The sequence below is a fragment of the Salvia hispanica genome, chromosome 2, assembly GCF_023119035.1.
Source record: "Salvia hispanica cultivar TCC Black 2014 chromosome 2, UniMelb_Shisp_WGS_1.0, whole genome shotgun sequence".
NCBI classification, from domain to species: Eukaryota; Viridiplantae; Streptophyta; class Magnoliopsida; order Lamiales; family Lamiaceae; genus Salvia; species Salvia hispanica.
The window spans coordinates 11,912,233-11,929,140 of NC_062966.1; the positions used below are offsets into that span (position 1 = coordinate 11,912,233).

The following is a 16,908-nucleotide window of genomic DNA, read 5'->3' on the forward strand; positions in this document are numbered from 1 at the left end:
GCTAGAAAATAATTTAGTCATGAGTTAGCTGAAACGAGAAGCAAATAATCAGTCTTTTATTTGTAGTCAAATAAACAGTCTTTTATTGTCTGCTTCAAGAAGACTATAGTATTCATTACGCTGGGAAAGAAGAAAAGGACACTAGCTAGCATTAGTATTTAGGCAAGACTAACGACTGATACTTTAGGTTTAATTACTTATTCCCCAAAATCGATATAACTGTACATCTTGTTCCATAACAAAAATCATACTATTTCACAAAGTCAATGTCCAATCACTACATTAGGCCAAATAAACCAGTTCTATCTATACATATACACACACTCATGTAGGTAAGAAGCCAAATTTTTTAGTCTTTCCCAATGTTGGATATTGGAGTGAAAATAGCAGCAGGTTTCATTCTCACTACCTTCAAACCACTCGGATGGACCAGCACCCTCTCTCTGATGCCGACTTCAACAGCCAACACCAGCAGCACTTCCTCCGCGATCCGCCACTATTGATGAGCAACAGCAGCCGCAGTTCCACCATCACAACTAATGCCAAGTAGTCAGTAGTAGTGGCAGCTCAAGGCATGTATTCTTTAGCTCTGTGCATACTAAACGAATATATGCACATTTAAATAGATTCTACAAAGATAGTCAAGCAATGGAATAGATGTTTTATTTTAGTAACTACAAACATGTAAATATTTTACCTATCACCAGTTAGACAAAAATAAACTATTCACAAACTGTTTATAAACAATGCAATCTTTACCTTGACAGTTGATTGTATAATGAAAAGTACACCTCGGATACCAGAGTCATTGCTACAGTCAGGAAAATGTGAGCGCTTGTTATGATACAAAATTCACACAATACAATGGAAGAACATAGAATGCAGGAGTTTTTTTCCTACATCTGCATAAGCTAGTAATATAACCAACTGATCTAAGCTGGTGAAATGCAGGTTGCTTTGCTATCACAGCAAAAAGTTCAAGTGTCACATTTAGCCTGAAATCGTCCTGGTGCACCTACATGTTACAAAAGTAGTAATGTTCAAACACCGTGCCTCTACAGCTGACATTTAACTTAAAAGAACATCTGGCTTGTTTCCAGGGGTTCGTTTCTTGGCTATTAACTCATTATTTAATGAAAAATGAATAAAGAAACGACATAAGCATATCCCTGTGAAAGACTTGAGATATTGGCTGGCAGGATTCCAAGAATTTTTCTCAATACCTGAATGTAGTGGACAAGTGCAGAATTCTCATCACTAGGATTTAGGCCTTCTGCGTTGTAGAAGTAATTTATTTGAATGAACTAATCAATATAGAGTTTGATTATGCATTTTTGGTTACAGATTTCCACTTTATGTAACTACGTTGTCTCTTAGAATGTAGTACAATTTTGTTTCTTACTTAGTAGATCAAAATCCTACTAGTGCATAAAAATCCATAGAGCAATACATGGAATGACTAAATCTGTAAATCATGAGATTCATGAGATATATGACAGATGAGTTCTGCAGAAATAATCCCAACACCTAATATGTATAGCTCAATACAAAATCGATAAGATTCAAACTGCACCACAAGCCAGAAAACTTAACTGATAAGAGTGCCAGTTTATCATTAAAAAATTATTTTGATATGGTTGGGGCTGAGATGGAGGGGGTAAGCACAGAACAAAAGTCTAATGACATTTTTTCCTACCAGCAAGTCAGTGAGGGGGAGTGGGGACATGCATGGAAAGGAAGCTCAACAACACCCAGTTTTACAAGATGTAAAAGAAAGATCCTTCTCCTTCATGACCAATCAAGTGACTCCGATAACTTCTTGGTCCTTCATTGTAATGACGAATTCCCGGTGTTATTGGCCATACAAATTTCAACATGTGACCTTCCTTGATTAAAACTGCTTTTACAAGAATTTGAGAAATAGACACTAGACAGTGAAGATATAATCTATTTTCTTACAAAGTAGAGACATTGCACATTTAACCAAACTTAGTTTTAGCAATTAAACATTACATTTCAACAAAAGAATTTCAGGGGAAATGATTATGACACTACTCTTTAATACATAACCATGCAAAGGTGGCACAGTAACATTTCAAGCTCTGTCATCTCAATGGGCTAAAAGTTTTAAAATGGTGCACTAATAATTGACAAATGACTCGTTGATGTCATTTCATGATTCTATACTGCAACAGTAACCAAGACAGATGCCCAAGAGGAGCTGAAATATGGAACTGTTGTAGTAATTTGATGGTAATGACAACAAGTGAGGCCTTTATTATCAACAAAAAATAAAGGAAATAAATTGTGGATCTCACTCAGAATTTGTAGTTTTAAAAGGAGCAAAACATTGAAACATTCCAAATAATCTTCCCACAGAGGTTCATACTCACAGTTAATCATCATATAAAGAAAAAAATAAATATTGCCACTCGGTAGGTTAAAGTTACTGATAAAGATGCTCCAACAGTACCTGAAGGCTTTCTGAATCACAAAGCTGGCCAGGGAAACTGATAAAGCTTCTATTTGTGTTTCAGATATCCTCAAAATAGCTCTGGACATGGCTTTCACATTTATCGAAGCCATCTAAACCAATCCAACTACATAAGTTCATATATATTTAGCATGCCAAGACCATAGTAACCAGGTGACAGTCAGTTATCAATCTACTACCCTTTGCATATATCACAAGATGCATGAGCTTGGCTGAATAATATTCCTTATAGAACTACAGAAGCTCTTTTCTAGTATCCAATCCTCTTTCTTTTGGCCAGACGTCCAAAGTATCCCAATTTCCTGCATGTGCATTGCAAAAGATCATAGATAATAAGAGGGTGCGTCAAGGACCAAGATAAAATGATAGATACTGTTACGTACTAGAGCATAATTTTCTCTATCCACAACAAAAAAATAAGGTGATGAAGCTTGGTGATCAAAAACATTTAACATGAAGCTACCAATACCAACCTGTACTGTACTTGTGGTGTGGGTGGTCTTTCACAGTTAAATGTTTCCGAAGCTGTATTTATAAGAAACAAGTGTAAATAACTAATTAGTTCTCTTCAAATAAATTATTTATAAATGCATCCCTGCAATTAAATTTGGAAAACCTATAAAGACTTGATAGCAAATTATAAAAGTACCTGATTCATCCGCCAGACATCAGATAGCAAACTTTTTCTGGTTCTCTGAGATAACATGGATAAGGGGGAACAGAGGCAATAAGAAAGCATCAAAGGGGATTAATCGAGAAACTGCAAGATAAAATGCTGAACAGAATCAACACGAGCATCCATCGAAGCAGCACATTTCAAATAAAGAAGGAAAATCCAAGCCAAACAACAAAATTGAGAAATAGCCTAATCAATTTCAGATTTCCGCGAAACCTAAAATACAAACCAAAACTCTCAACCATAAATTACGGAGCTTGTCAGTTTCCGCATCGCAATTGTTTTGCAGAACAATCCTTCGATACTCTCTTTTATCATTGCGCGCCTTCAATATCTCATCTTCCTGTTTCATTACTCCCAACGCCAAGTGCAAATTCAGTCGATTGCGATCACTGAATTCAACTATCCACCGGTTCCGCGCCCGGTTATATTTCCTGGTTTTTCAAATTTTTGTTGAACATCATAACAACATCATTTTAAATCTTTTTTAATGATATAACTCCAATATAAATAAATTATCTATCAAACTTAGGGGTGACACGGTACAGTATATCGCACCGAGAATGTCATACCGCATATCGTACCGCAAATTGCAGTATGAGAAAATGTAATACCTATATCTTACCGAATTTTTCGGTATATCGCAATGATTATTTCTGATACCGTTACCATATCGTCTATCCGGTATACCATACCATATTGCGGTATACTAAAATAAGGTATGACATACCTTTGTACCTGTGTTTCATGCCAAAAAAAATTCTATTATAGTCAAATATATAAAATAAAATTTCACCTATTTAAATAATGTCCAAAAGATTAAAACTACACCATAATTAAATCTATACAGTGGACATGATTTGCATCTCTATGTGAGTGTGTTTAGAGTTGGGGACGGCTGAACTAAAATATGAAAGTAGAGTTAGGGACATATTAACTATTTTTAATATAATATATATCGATTTTTTGGCAAATATCGTAAATGCGGTATATTGCGGTATACTGCGGTATAGTAAAATCTATACCTTTACCGTACCGAAATCTATCGGTAAGGTATTATACCGTACCGCAACTTGCGGTATACCGCAAATTCAATATTTTCGATATTTTTTTCGATACGATAAATGCGATATTTTGGTATATTTAGCCCGTCCTAGTTAAACTATTTAAATAATTTTGTAATTAATTATAAAGCTAAGCTGATTGGCTAACTAATTATAATCTATAAATGGAATATAAATAAACTACTCCCTCCGTCCCAAGATAAGTGACTTGTATTCCTTTTTGGGGTGTCCCATTATAAGTGACCTATTTTCATTTTTAGCAAAAAGTCATCTCTCTTAATTTATTCTCCACCTACTTTATTCTCTCTTCTCTCCTCTACTTTTCCCTCTCTTATACTTTACTTTCTCCACTATAACTTATTCAAATACCATTCCTTAAATCCCGTGCCCAAAAGAAGTAAGTCACTTATCTTGGGAGGGAGGGAGTACATAAATAGTTACCGAATCTCTATTCTACAATCCAGTGCCATTATTGTTCTCTCTAAAATATGTGATTTCAATTAGGGATGCAAATGTAGCCGCAACTATTGGACTGACCTGAATAGTCCGCCAAATTTATAGGGTTAGGGCTGAAAATTTCCCACCCGATAAAACTACATCCCGATTAGCCCACACCCGATTAATCCGCAACCCGTTAGGACCAGATCTGAAAACCCAATGGGCTAGCCCGAAAACCCGATAAAATTTTTATGTTCTATTTGTTTGACTCTAATTCGACACTTCATTGGTTATATAAACTAAAAAAACAACTTTCAATTTTATATATTAAATATATAAATTATATATATTATATTTTTATTAACATAATAAATAAATAAATAAATAAATAAATTAGAAACTTCAAAATCACTAAAAAATATATTTAAATTTCTGAAACATGCTTTAAAATTTCTTGATGTTTATGTTTTATCTTGCATAAATCTCAAATATTAGTATTTGATCATGTTTATGTTTGAGTTTGAGCATATATCTCAAATTTATCATAATTAAATATTTTACACTTTATAAATATAACTAATTTTCACCAATATTTATAGGATTGATCACATGTTAATTTTATCGGTTAGAACCCGATTAATCCGCTGGGCTAGCCCAAGACCCAAACTTTTAGGTTAGGGTTGAACTTTTATAACCCGAAAAAAATCACAACTCGATTAGCCGACACCCGATTGACCCACAACCCGAATAAGATTGGCCCAAAATCCAATGGACTGGTCCGATTGTCCTCCCTTATTTCAATAAACATACTTTATATTTTATCCACAATAATTATCCTAGAGTATAGCTAGAGGAAGAGACTTTGAGAAACATACTTTATATTTTATCCACGATAATTTTCCTAGATTATAGATGTATTATATCGATGAAGATGATTAAGTTAGAATATTAATAAAGTTTGCGGTAGTGAATTATAAACAGAGCCATTCATATTGATTTAATTTAATTTCTTAGTTTTATTTATTGGTCATTGTATTTTCGAATACTACATTTACTTCATAAAAAATAATAGGTAAGGTGAATCTCGATTAGTATAATTAATCTTTAATAAAATAAATGGATAGATGGATTTATTTAATGAATTAATATGCATGAACAATCATATGTTTGAATGAATATATAATCCTTATTTTAATGTTTTTACATACCAATTTAATGATAATCCGATACTTTGAAATTTGCCTATATCATAGGTGTTGGGGCTTCAACCAACAGTGGATTTAGGTGGGGTCGAGTGGGGTCGGCCGACCCCATCACCGGCCCCATAGTTTCTCCTGAAAGTTTATTGTATCGGCATCCGACCCCACAATGTTCACGTCTCCGCGCCAACGCATCTAAGTTTATTGTATCGGCATCCTTATTGTATCGTTATTGTTTTCTATTCTCTATATTTACCTAGGAAGCTATTCATTAATATCTTGAATTATGTGTATTAAATGGTAAATGGGGCTTTGAATTTTTTACTCCATATTTGTATTGAAGTATATTAAAAATATTCCCTCATCTAATAATTTCAACTAAGGTTAAGTATATTTTATAAATAAAAATATTATATTTTCTCTTTTCACCTAACACACAAAATAAAATTTTCGAAAATTCTGTGACGTCTCGCAGGTGTGACATCTTTTTTGGGATAGAGGGAGTATATATATCTATTGAAATTATCTTTACATATGTATACTACACTAAGAAGCTTTGATAATCTAGGTTATTTATGATTTATGATGTTTATTTATCATAAAATAAATTACTTCCTCCCTCCCAAGATCTCCCAAGATAGTTGAGTCGTATTCCTTTTTTGTTTGTCCAAGGTAGTTGAGTTATTTCTTTTTTTGTTAAAAACTGTATTCTCTCTTACTTTACTCTATCTTCATCTCTCTTACTTTATTCCCACTTTTATTTTTCTCTCTCCACTTTAACCTTTAACAAATCAGTTTCTTAAATCTTGTGCTCAAAAGAAATGTGCTCCAAGTAACTTGGGATGTAGAGAGTAATATAGATGCATTTATATAGTTTATTGATGGAATACTGTTTTTTTTCTACAAACTTTTCCAATATATCAATTTTGTCTGTAACATTTGAAAATATTTTATGTGGTCCATTAACTTTGATGTAGTACCCTCAAGCCTATGATGGAAATTTCACTCTATTTATTCTCCCTTCTTTATTAAAATATTTAATTTATCTCTTAATTATTTTTCTCCTATATTAAAATGAGAAGAAAAAAATGGGAAAGAAGAGAGAAAAAGAGAAGGAAGAAAGGAGCCAAAAAAAATTAAAAGAGATAAATTAAATATTTTAATAAATAAGAGAGACAAAATAGACTGAAATGTCGTTCATGAGATTGAGAATATTTTTGTCCAAAAAAAGTTTAAAATAGTGAAAAAGTAGTTCAAACGATAATACATCGAAGTTGATGGACTTCTGAAGATATTTCAAAATGTTAAGATCGGAAAAAATAAATTTCTCAGTAGTTTATTAAAGTTCAACACCATAGATAGAGGTCAGAGATGGTAGTAGCTACGAAAGAACTACGTCAAGACATTCAATCCGTAGTTCACAAATCACTACGAGCTATGAATCGGAATTATCTAGCTACTCATTTTCAATAGAAAAACACCATAAATATCAAAACCCCATAAACACATGGTGAAATTGGTGATGTTTGATGAATTCATTGCAAGGTGATGAAGATTTAATTAGTCTAGATGCATACTCGTGGTGATTTCTTTTGTTTCTCAAAGTTGTTAATGTTGTGATTTCTTTTGTTTATCAAAGTTGTTAATGTTGTTGTTTCTTTTCTTTCTATTTTTGTCCAAGGAAGAATGCCCTCGAATGACACTCAACTTTTATTTTTCTCAAATTTCTGTTGAAAATCGCTAAAATGCATGACTAAGGCACGGGCCCTACGTAAAGCAAGGCTCGATCCATCAAAGGTTCATTGTAGATCGTGCCTTGAGAAGGACTAACACAAGGCTTGTGCATTGTTTTTGTGATCCAACCCTCGTTTGCTTAGAGCATCTCCAGTGGCAATAGGCCAGCTATAGGCTAACCACTCTCTCTCCCTGCCACGTCATCAGCACTAAAATTCCACCTACCACATCAGCATTTTAATCAAATAGGCTAGCCTAAGGCCAGCCATAGGCTAGCCGCAATAAAAATAATTCAAAAACAACTACATTTACGAAATTAAATTTACGAGACATATACGGGAAAATTCATTCATTTCATTTAAAAAAAAAGTACATTCGTTTAAAAAAAATACATAATAAAAAAAAAACTATCGCCGTGCAGTCTTCCGTGCCCACAACTCTTCAATTATATCCTTTTGGAGTTGAATATGAGCATTCACTTGGCGCATGTCCGCATGTGCCGACGCTCCAAAGCGTCAACGATACGCATAAACAACTCCTTGCGCATTCTAAAACGCCGCCTGAACATGTTTGCGGGAAACCGCGGGTCCGGAACGAAGTAGTCGTCATATAGCCGCTGATGTGCAGCTACGTGATCCCGATCGATCCGCTGCTCGTCGGTGGACAACGGGTGGAGGGCGAGGTACCGCCTGCTGTTCGACCCTTCGCATGTATCGCTCTATCTCGTGGTTCATGTAGGCCTCCATAGCCTCGTTCTCCTCCGTTTGTACTCCTCATCATCCCCACTACTACCACCACTGCTATCACCTGCGTTACTCATCGCTCGATGTTGCTCTTGTACAGAAATTTAGAAAGAGAGAAAATTCGTTAAAACAAGTGGTGCAAATGAAAATGAAACTAAAATCGCGTATATATTGGTTTTCAATTTTTTTTTAAAATAAAACGAAAAATGGGCGCTGGCCGATCGGCACGCCACAATGGCGGCCAGCGCCCTCAAATCGGCGTGGGCTAGCCAGTTTCTTCGCCGATTCGCGGCTAGCCATTTTCAATAGATCGGCTAGCCGATCGGTTAACGACTCAAATCGGCTAGCCGATGGGCTAACCGCTATTGGAGATGCTCTTAGTTCTATTAATCTCTTGTAAAAACTAAAATCACCCAATTGGTACAATTTGAGGGCGTCCCCTTTCGGATGTGAATATATAACTACAAAAATACCCGAACATTCTAGCATCGGAGAAATTAATTCGAGTATTTGTAGGTATAGATTTAGTCAAAAATGATTTTTGTTTATTATGTTGATATATGTAGGTTATTTTGTAATGTGAAACGGTATGCAAAATAACGATGATACCTATTTAATGTGATGTGAACACATACGAAGATATAATTCAATTTTTAATTCAATTTTTAGTGTAGTGCAACCTGCTAATTTTATTTTTTTTTACAAATTTCAAACTCTTCAATATAATATCAACACATTCTAAAATTTTAAGATTTTGATATAAACACAGCATAAATCTTTGATGTTGTGTTAATAATTTTTATTGTTATAATTTTGTCATCAATTGACATTTTCTAACTATCAAAATAATAATTTAAAGTATGTACAATATTTAGAATTTGGATATAATGAAATCCCTCGATTCTTATTTACTCCCTCCGTCCCCGATTAAGAGTCACACCTTTTCATTTTGGTCCGTCCCCAATTAAGAGTCACACCTTTTTATTTTTTACCATAAATAGTAAATAGGTCACACATTCCACTAACTCAATTCACTCACATTTTATTATAAATCAATATAAAAAAATAGATCCTATATTCCACTAACTTTTTCAACCAACTTTTCTTTATATTTCTTAAAATCCGTCTCCGGTCAAAGTGTGATTTCTGATGGGGGACGGAAGGAGTATAAATTATGTATGCAATGCATAAACATGACATAGAATTGAATTTACGCAGCAAACTCAAATACTTCAAAACATTGCAAAACAAAATTAATGCCAGAGTCTACATTAAGTACATGATAAGGATTCAACTACAAAAAGTGACCAAAAACAGAAGAAAAGGGGTAATATTTCCATACCAATAACCGTAGAAATGATTTTCATGGAGGCGATGGGGCTGAGCAATTGGTTCTGCAAGTAGGGCATGATGAGTGCGAAATAAGCCATTTCTGAATGCAATTGAGGTGGAATCCATGGTTGCATTTATCCAGCACTCTGATCTTCTCCCCCACAGCGAAATCCGCCAAACAGATTATGCACTCCGTCTCCTCCCCTGCCAGCTTCATCCCCTCCGTGAAACTCAGACCTGGAACTGAAACTGGAACTGGAACCCCCTTGTCGATCTCGCCTTCCTCGCGCCGCCTCCGCCTGCAATGCAGCCGCACGATGTAGCGGATTCCGGCGTTGAACGCCAGCGCGCAGGTGAGCGCGCACAGGAGCACCACGATGATCAACGCCGTGTTCGCCTTGAAATCCTTCGAGCTGGAGTACGGCCACCACGGGCATTTTTGGGCGTCGCACCTCACTGCTGCCCCTGGATGCGATTCAGGCGGCGCTGCCACCTTGGAGGCCGGTAAAGATGGCGGTGGGGATAAGTGTGAATTGAATTCCGCCATCGCTGTTGCTACTCGCACTCCTATAGAAGGTACCTTCCTCATCTTCTTCTCAATTTAATAACTCAATTTCAAATTATCAACACTTGTGTTTAGGCAAAATGTGCTTGTAACAAAGAGCTCTGCAAAAGAAAATGTTTAAATTTTTTGGTGAAGTAGAGGTTTATGGAAGGTTTGAGTGAAGCAGAGGAGTGTGGTGATAAAAGAGGGTGCTGGAGAATTGGGGAATGAGATGACGATGATAATAAAATAGTAAAGAAAGAGGGAGAGTTATGTACGCAGCTTAAATTTATTGGTAACAAGATAGGTGGCTGCTGCAGAGGCTTCTGTTTTATATAAACTGCTATCTGTCTTGTAGCTGAATTTGGTGGGTCATCTCACTTGCGTTGATGGTTTGTGCATAATAATAGCCACGTATGTAGTGGATTTGGGTAGTCCAGCAGTCAAATTTCTTTTACTGCAAATGATGTTTGATGGCATTGGCCTATCCTATACGATTCTTTTTTAGTGAAACATCAATTCCACCCAATGAAGAGATGATGGGAATGAGAGGAAAAATGTATCTTTAGGTGACTCTTGAAGTGGGAAGATAGGTTGTATGAAAGGGGTGTATTGATCACAACATTTGCTAACAACTAGTACTAACTTGATTATGAATTTGTTTTACTAAGTGTCATAAGCAGGCATGTAGGTTAAATTTTGTTAAACTCGACATGAGATGTGAGTACAAATCAACAATAGTATTATACTATTATGTACTGTACTACATAGATTTCAGAAATTATTCAGGGCGGTGAAATCAGGTCAGGCCATGCACGCACTTTGAGAAAGTGTTGCTAAAATAGTAAAAAGAAGAATAAAATTGTGGTTGATTCCCTTTCTCAGATTCTTCCCCAGACAAGCTTTTATAGCACCACCGTCTGCCTTTTTATAACCACTCAACATTATTTCTTGATCCATGATTTTTGGGAGTTGGTACGAATAAATTACTAACATGAAACAGAGTCAGCCTAGGAATCCTTGAATGCAAGAACCGTCCACTGATATTAGTTTTTTATCTTTTCTTAATGCCCGTTGATTTGGTTTATTGGAACAAAGAAAGATATTTATGTGTATGATTAGCAAGTGTGCTTTTTCTTGCCTTCAATCATCACTAAACTGCACTTTTCATTTTGCAATTATGAATTGCCAAAGATAATTCTTATCCTAATTAGGCCTATACATTTGTGTCATCTAATGCTTATCATTTTTCTGTAGTACTATATGTTTAGAACTGGTAAATAATTCTGTTTGCAAATTGGGAAGAATGTTTAATATTCTATGCATAGTTGCATTGATATTAAATACTCTAAAACTTAGTTATCAACTGCATTATTCATCATCCATTTTATATGCAAACACACCCCCACAAAAATGGTTTATTATCCTATTTGTGCAAATAGTGACTATACTAACTGCTCATAAGTATTTCAGTATGTAGCATCGATGTCCAATTGCCAATTCATCATAGAAAAAATGGGCGACGTGTTCGTTTGGTAGTGGTGACAAATGAGATGAGCTAAGACAAAACCAGAATAGGCTAAGGAGAGTGGTCACTTTCTTTGGCCCTCGAGAATTAAATGAAAACAGCATTCATGAAGGTGTGCTAAGTGGATTGTGACTAAAATGTTATAAGCTCGAATGATAGGCAGAGTGGCTTGTGGATTGCAGTTTGTATGCTAGCGTGTTTTATTTGGAAAAATGAAGAAAAATAATAGAGCAAAGTTCTGGAACATTAGAGAGAGTGCTGCAGCTAAACTATTATTGTGTTCCACATATGATTGAAAAGAATTATCACCTCTCACTTGGACTAGAGTTCAAACATCATTTAATGTTGGGAAAGTTCTATCATCTTCTTTATGCTGCTATTTTATTAATATTTAATAAATGTAGACTTCAAACTAGAATTTTAAAATAAGAATAAACTGGGTGTGCTAACATTCTGTCTAGTATACAAAGTTTGATTTTGTGTGTGGCATGGATTCAGTTTTGGCAATTGCGAATATGTATATTCTCTTGTTATTTGAGTTGCCTTCTTTTAGAAATTGTGATCTGATCCAATTGGTTATGTGAGTATTATATAGATATAGATAGGATGATACAAGGATGAGTCCGGTAGATTGTGTTGTTACAATCCCTGGACAATCCAAATCTCTGAAAGGGACCAAAGCCTGCGTCAATTTATTTATTAATTCATGACCGTGGCTGCTTCATAAAAATGAGTTTGCATGCCCTCAAGGATAGGGAATTGAACAGAGAGAAAGGTATTTAAGGATGAGGCTATGGATTAGGTGAGTGACTGTGATCAGTGATATACTACCTTTTTTTCAATGATTATGATATAAATAAAAAGTAAGTACTACTATTCTGGTGTATGTTGACCGGTGAAGAGGAAGGCTTGTACAGTCACTTCCCCATCCTTAGAGCATCTGCAATGGAGGCTAGCGGACAGGCTAGCCGATCGGCTAGCTTGTCCGCTAGCCTCCATTGCGACCGACGAGAACAATTTAGGCTAGCCGATCGGTAAGCTCTAGCCGATTCGCGGGTGCTAGCCGATCGGTAAGCTCTAGCCGATTCGCGGGTGCTAGCCGATCCGCTGACCGATACGCTAGCTGCCATTGCAGGCTAGAAATAGGCGAGCGACCGGCTAGATTTTTTTTTTTTTTTTAAATTTCCGAAACTCATCGTATTTTCTAAGTTTGTAATTTAATTGGGATTGCATTTTCTAGAAAATTAGTATGCGTTGCTTTCTCTATTTTCTATACGTACGTATTTTCTCTAATTAATTTCTAGGAAATACGTACTCCCTCCGTCCCCGATTAGGAGTCACACTTTGACCGGACACGGGTTTTAAGAAATGTAAAGAGAATTGGTTGAAAAAGTCAGTGGAATGTGGGACCCATTTTTTTATATTGGTTTTATAATAAAATGTGAGTGAATTGAGATAGTGGAATGTGAGACCAACTTACTATTTATGGTAAAAATGAAATATGACTCTTAATTGGGGATGAACCGAAATGGAAAAGTGTGACTCTTAATCGGGGACGGAGGGAGTATTTTCTAGAATTTTTTTTAATTAAGATTGCATTTTCCCGTATTTCTGTTGTAAATTTAATTTCGTATTTGCGTGATTATAATTTATAATATGAATTTGTTATTTTGTTTATTGTGGCTAGTCCAGTTTCTAGTCCACTATTGTGCAGTTGAGTGTCCTAGTGATGTGGCAGACAGTTTCTAGTCTTGATGATGTGGCAGGAGGTGTCCAGTTTCTAGTCTAGGAGCCATTGTGGATGCTCTAAACAATAACAACTATAGAATTGCCATCTCAGCCACTCAAATCCTTCAACAACATACTCTTAATTGAAGGTTTACTATTTCATAAGAACCACTCCATCCATCCAGAATGGATGCATCTCTATAATACTCCCTCCGTCCCATTAAATATGCAACATTTACTTTTCGGCACGGGATTTTATGTAGTGTTGGTTTGTCAGTTAATGAAGAGAGAATAAAGTAAGAGAGAAAAAAAAGTAGAGAGAATATTGTTTCCATTTTTAGAAACGTTTCATTTTTAATGGGACAGATCAAAAAGGAAAACTCTTCATTTCTAATGGGACAGAGGGAGTAATTTTCTACTTATATTTGTGGTTTGTTCGTGTGCAACATGTGTATTGTGCATGTAGTGCGTGTTGTGTGGTATGTATTGTGCGCGCGTTGTGAGTGTGTGTGGGTTTGCGGTGTTTGTGTGCCGTGTGTGTTTGAGAGATGCTCAATTTTATAATAGCAATTCCAAATATATATTTCAAATATACCATAAGTTAAATTATAAAAATTAGAAGATTTAGATTTATAATTCTAAATATTTTTATAGTAAGATATAAAAACTCCAAGTTTAAATCTTCAAATGCACTTTTGACTAATCATCCCTTGGCGTGAAATTTGTCGGAATTTTAAAAATATTACTCTCTCCGTCCCGGCTAAGATGACACATTGCTTAGCCGGCACGGGATTTTAGGAGTTATTGGTTAAAGTGTTTAATTAGAGAGAGAGAATGTGGGTGTAGGTATTAAAGTAGAGAGATGAAGATAGATAGATATTTTAATAAGAGTGAGAAAAAGTGGTTGAGTGTATTAATTGGAAAGAAAAAGTTACCAAAAAAGGAAATGTGTCATCTTAGTTGGGACAAACCAAAAAGGAAAATGTGTCGTCTTAAGCGGGACGGAGGGAGTAATATATGTGGAAATTACTAAGCAGTGTGAAAAGTGGTGTTGAATCTGATGATCAACCATCTAGCTATTTAGACAATTTTTTGCCAACAAAAATAAACATGCCAATCAAATATCTTTATTGCAACTCTCTTCAAAACACACACACACAAAAAAAAAAAAAACGATTTAAACACCAAACACCCGTTTAAGGTTCAAAACTGAGGGGGTTTAATTTCCTCTTTAACATGTTTATAACCTATTCATGTTACAACATGCAAGTTTTGACATGTGTACTCTGCAAACTATATTTACATACTACTTACTACATAGTAGTACTATATAGGTGCAGGGTGCTGCTGCCGCCGCTTCAGAAGAAAGAGTGCTTGACCGGAGGCCAGCCGATGGCCCTCATCAAGTTAGCCATTTCAAGGATTCTGGCCAGTTTGGTGCCTCTCTTGACTTCAGCTGTAATACCCGCCCTTTTATTTATTGTAATTCTAGAATCTTCATGGAAATAAGGAAACGCATGTCGCGTACATTTATCTTTAATTCAAGGAATGCATTTCTTTAGGAATCATCGAATTGCTTAAGTAATAATATTTTCTTAGTCACTAACTTCGAACAAAAGAGGACGAAGAATGAACAAAAACCATTTCTTGTTATTCCGTAAATAAACAATGTACACTAACATGAGAGGATACTGAGAGTATAAGAGTATGTCTCTAATGAAAACCAATACGTGTACATAAGTATCTTTGTTTACAAATGAATGTTTTTACAAAACGAACGTTGGGCCTCGTTTTGCAAGCCCTACCCCCGAGTCCTTCACAGCCCATTAACAGCCCAATCGACTCTTCCTCTAGCCCAAATTGCAGGCAAAACCAAAAGCTAACAAACCTGTGATCTAACAATCTGAAAATCTGCCAAGTAAGAGGGAATTTTAGGAGATGAGACAATAATACCTTGCAAAAGTGAACACAAGTCTTGCTAAAAACAGCAAGTACCCCAACCGAGAGCTGCAATGAAAAAACAAAAGTTCTTAAGACTTAGGAGTATAAGGCTGCCAACCTGTGTACTAAACAATAAATGAAAGGAGGGACATATCAAGATAAAACAAATAGGGTTACCTCTCAACGCTGCCAAATTTGGGGACTTGCCTTGCTTGGAGTGGCAACTCACCCTTTGACCAACTCCTTGTCAAGCAGCTAACCCAAAGCGTCTCCCTCCAGCTGCACCAAATCTGCCTGGACCAAGCAGCCACCTGCTCCCCCTACACATCCAAACAAGTAATTTAATGAAAGGAGTACTTATGCTTCAAGAAAGAGAGAAATGACGTAAATTAAAGGGGTAGTGAAGGAGACCATCTGCAGCATGAAAACAAAGAGCCTTGGCAGCCCATTAAATTCTCCTAAGTACACCTTTCTTGCCTATAAAACCCCCTCCGTACCACCTACAAATCCTCCTTCAACACACTTTGAAATTTCAGCAAGTTTTGAAAGCAATTGGGAGAACTTGGAGTGGAGTTGCCGCAGGGATTTTTCCAGCAACCCATACCTCTCGAGCCTTGAAGAGGAAGGGGCGAGTCTAGAGTCTAGAACCAGAAAACTTGAAGAGACAACAACTACTTCAAGAAGGTAATCTCCACCTCCATTCCAAGCCCAACTCAAATGTCATGTCATCATGTAGCAAATAGAGCACAAGCATGTAAGGAATATCCCCACTCCACAATCACAGCATACCAGGTGCAACCAGGACAACAGCCACTAATTCTCACAAGGAAAACCATACGCTTAAATTATGCAAAATTGCAACCTTCATATTTTGTTAAAATCAAACTGGGTAAGAGATAATGAAGAACGGCTAAACAAGAATTCAAGCATGCTTCCTTTTAAGGGGTGTTCGATTGGCAAGACTAAATCTCATGATTAAATATTTATCATGTTTGGTTCATAAGATTAACTCCATCAACTTAATCCTACATGGATAGTCTTATGATAATTAGTCATAGCCTCCTTCTCCAACTAAAATAATCCCACAATTTAATCTAGATAGATAGTCTCATGATTATTAGTCATGACAACCGAACGCCACCTCAGTTTTTAACTTGAGACAGAAAACTTAAACTCCTTTCATGCTTTAGATAACATAAAGTAGATTCCCACAATTTAACTTTCACGCTTAAACGAAAAGGAAAATAAGAGACTTAGCTGTTGCCTGTTGACCGCCGAGACCGACGGCGACGGCGCTGCTGGAGCAGTAACGCGAAGCGGCGGCGCCTCGAGCCTCGCCGAGCAGCAGCAGAGGCAGAAGCCTCGCGAAGGGTCGAGGGGATCTGCTGGACTCCGGCGGTGGTGTGTGAACGCCGGCGAAGAGCGTTGAAGGAGAAGAGGAGCGGCGGATTTCCCCATAGGGATTTGCTTTCCCCAAATTTTGAATT

The 16,908-nt window shown here is 36.3% G+C and overlaps 2 protein-coding genes across 9 annotated transcripts; both read right to left on the reverse strand.

The window, feature by feature from the left end:
• Positions 1-231: 231 nt before the first annotated feature.
• On the reverse strand, positions 232-3,623 carry LOC125204692 (insulin-degrading enzyme-like 2). 8 transcript variants are annotated; one of them, XR_007173616.1, is made up of 6 exons: positions 3,144-3,623; positions 2,968-3,019; positions 2,474-2,796; positions 901-1,015; positions 760-811; positions 232-598 (listed from the first exon to the last, which is right to left on the reverse strand). XR_007173616.1 is itself a non-coding variant. In XM_048103400.1 (5 exons), exons 1-4 carry the CDS (start codon positions 3,520-3,522, stop codon positions 2,729-2,731), a joined length of 288 nt encoding a protein of 95 aa, XP_047959357.1. In that variant the 5' UTR covers positions 3,523-3,623; the 3' UTR covers positions 232-598; positions 760-2,728. The 8 variants fall into 8 exon arrangements, 1 of the variants encoding a protein (XP_047959357.1); XR_007173612.1 differs by having other exon boundaries at positions 760-2,796; positions 3,144-3,254; positions 3,400-3,623; XR_007173618.1 differs by lacking the exon at positions 901-1,015 and having other exon boundaries at positions 232-536.
• Positions 3,624-9,576: 5,953 nt separating this feature from the next.
• LOC125204305 (RING-H2 finger protein ATL79-like) lies at positions 9,577-10,500 on the reverse strand. The gene has a single exon (XM_048102909.1). The coding sequence runs from the start codon at positions 10,267-10,269 to the stop codon at positions 9,712-9,714; it is 558 nt and encodes a 185-aa protein (XP_047958866.1). The 5' UTR covers positions 10,270-10,500; the 3' UTR covers positions 9,577-9,711.
• Between the last annotated feature and the right edge of the window lie 6,408 nt (positions 10,501-16,908).

What these genes read in the sequence shown, in the direction of transcription:
- LOC125204692 (XM_048103400.1), bottom strand. Translation starts at nt 3,522, where the DNA reads ATGAAACAGGAAGATGAGATATTGAAGGCGCGCAATGATAAAAGAGAG. An exon ending in ATTTATGGTTGAGAGTTTTG is followed by an intron (nt 3,189 to 3,399) that starts GTTTGTATTTTA and finishes ATGTTATCTCAG; the next exon opens with AGAACCAGAAAAAGTTTGCT. An exon ending in ATGTCTGGCGGATGAATCAG is followed by an intron (nt 3,020 to 3,143) that starts GTACTTTTATAA and finishes TTATAAATACAG; the next exon opens with CTTCGGAAACATTTAACTGT.
- LOC125204305 (XM_048102909.1), bottom strand. Translation starts at nt 10,269, where the DNA reads ATGAGGAAGGTACCTTCTATAGGAGTGCGAGTAGCAACAGCGATGGCG.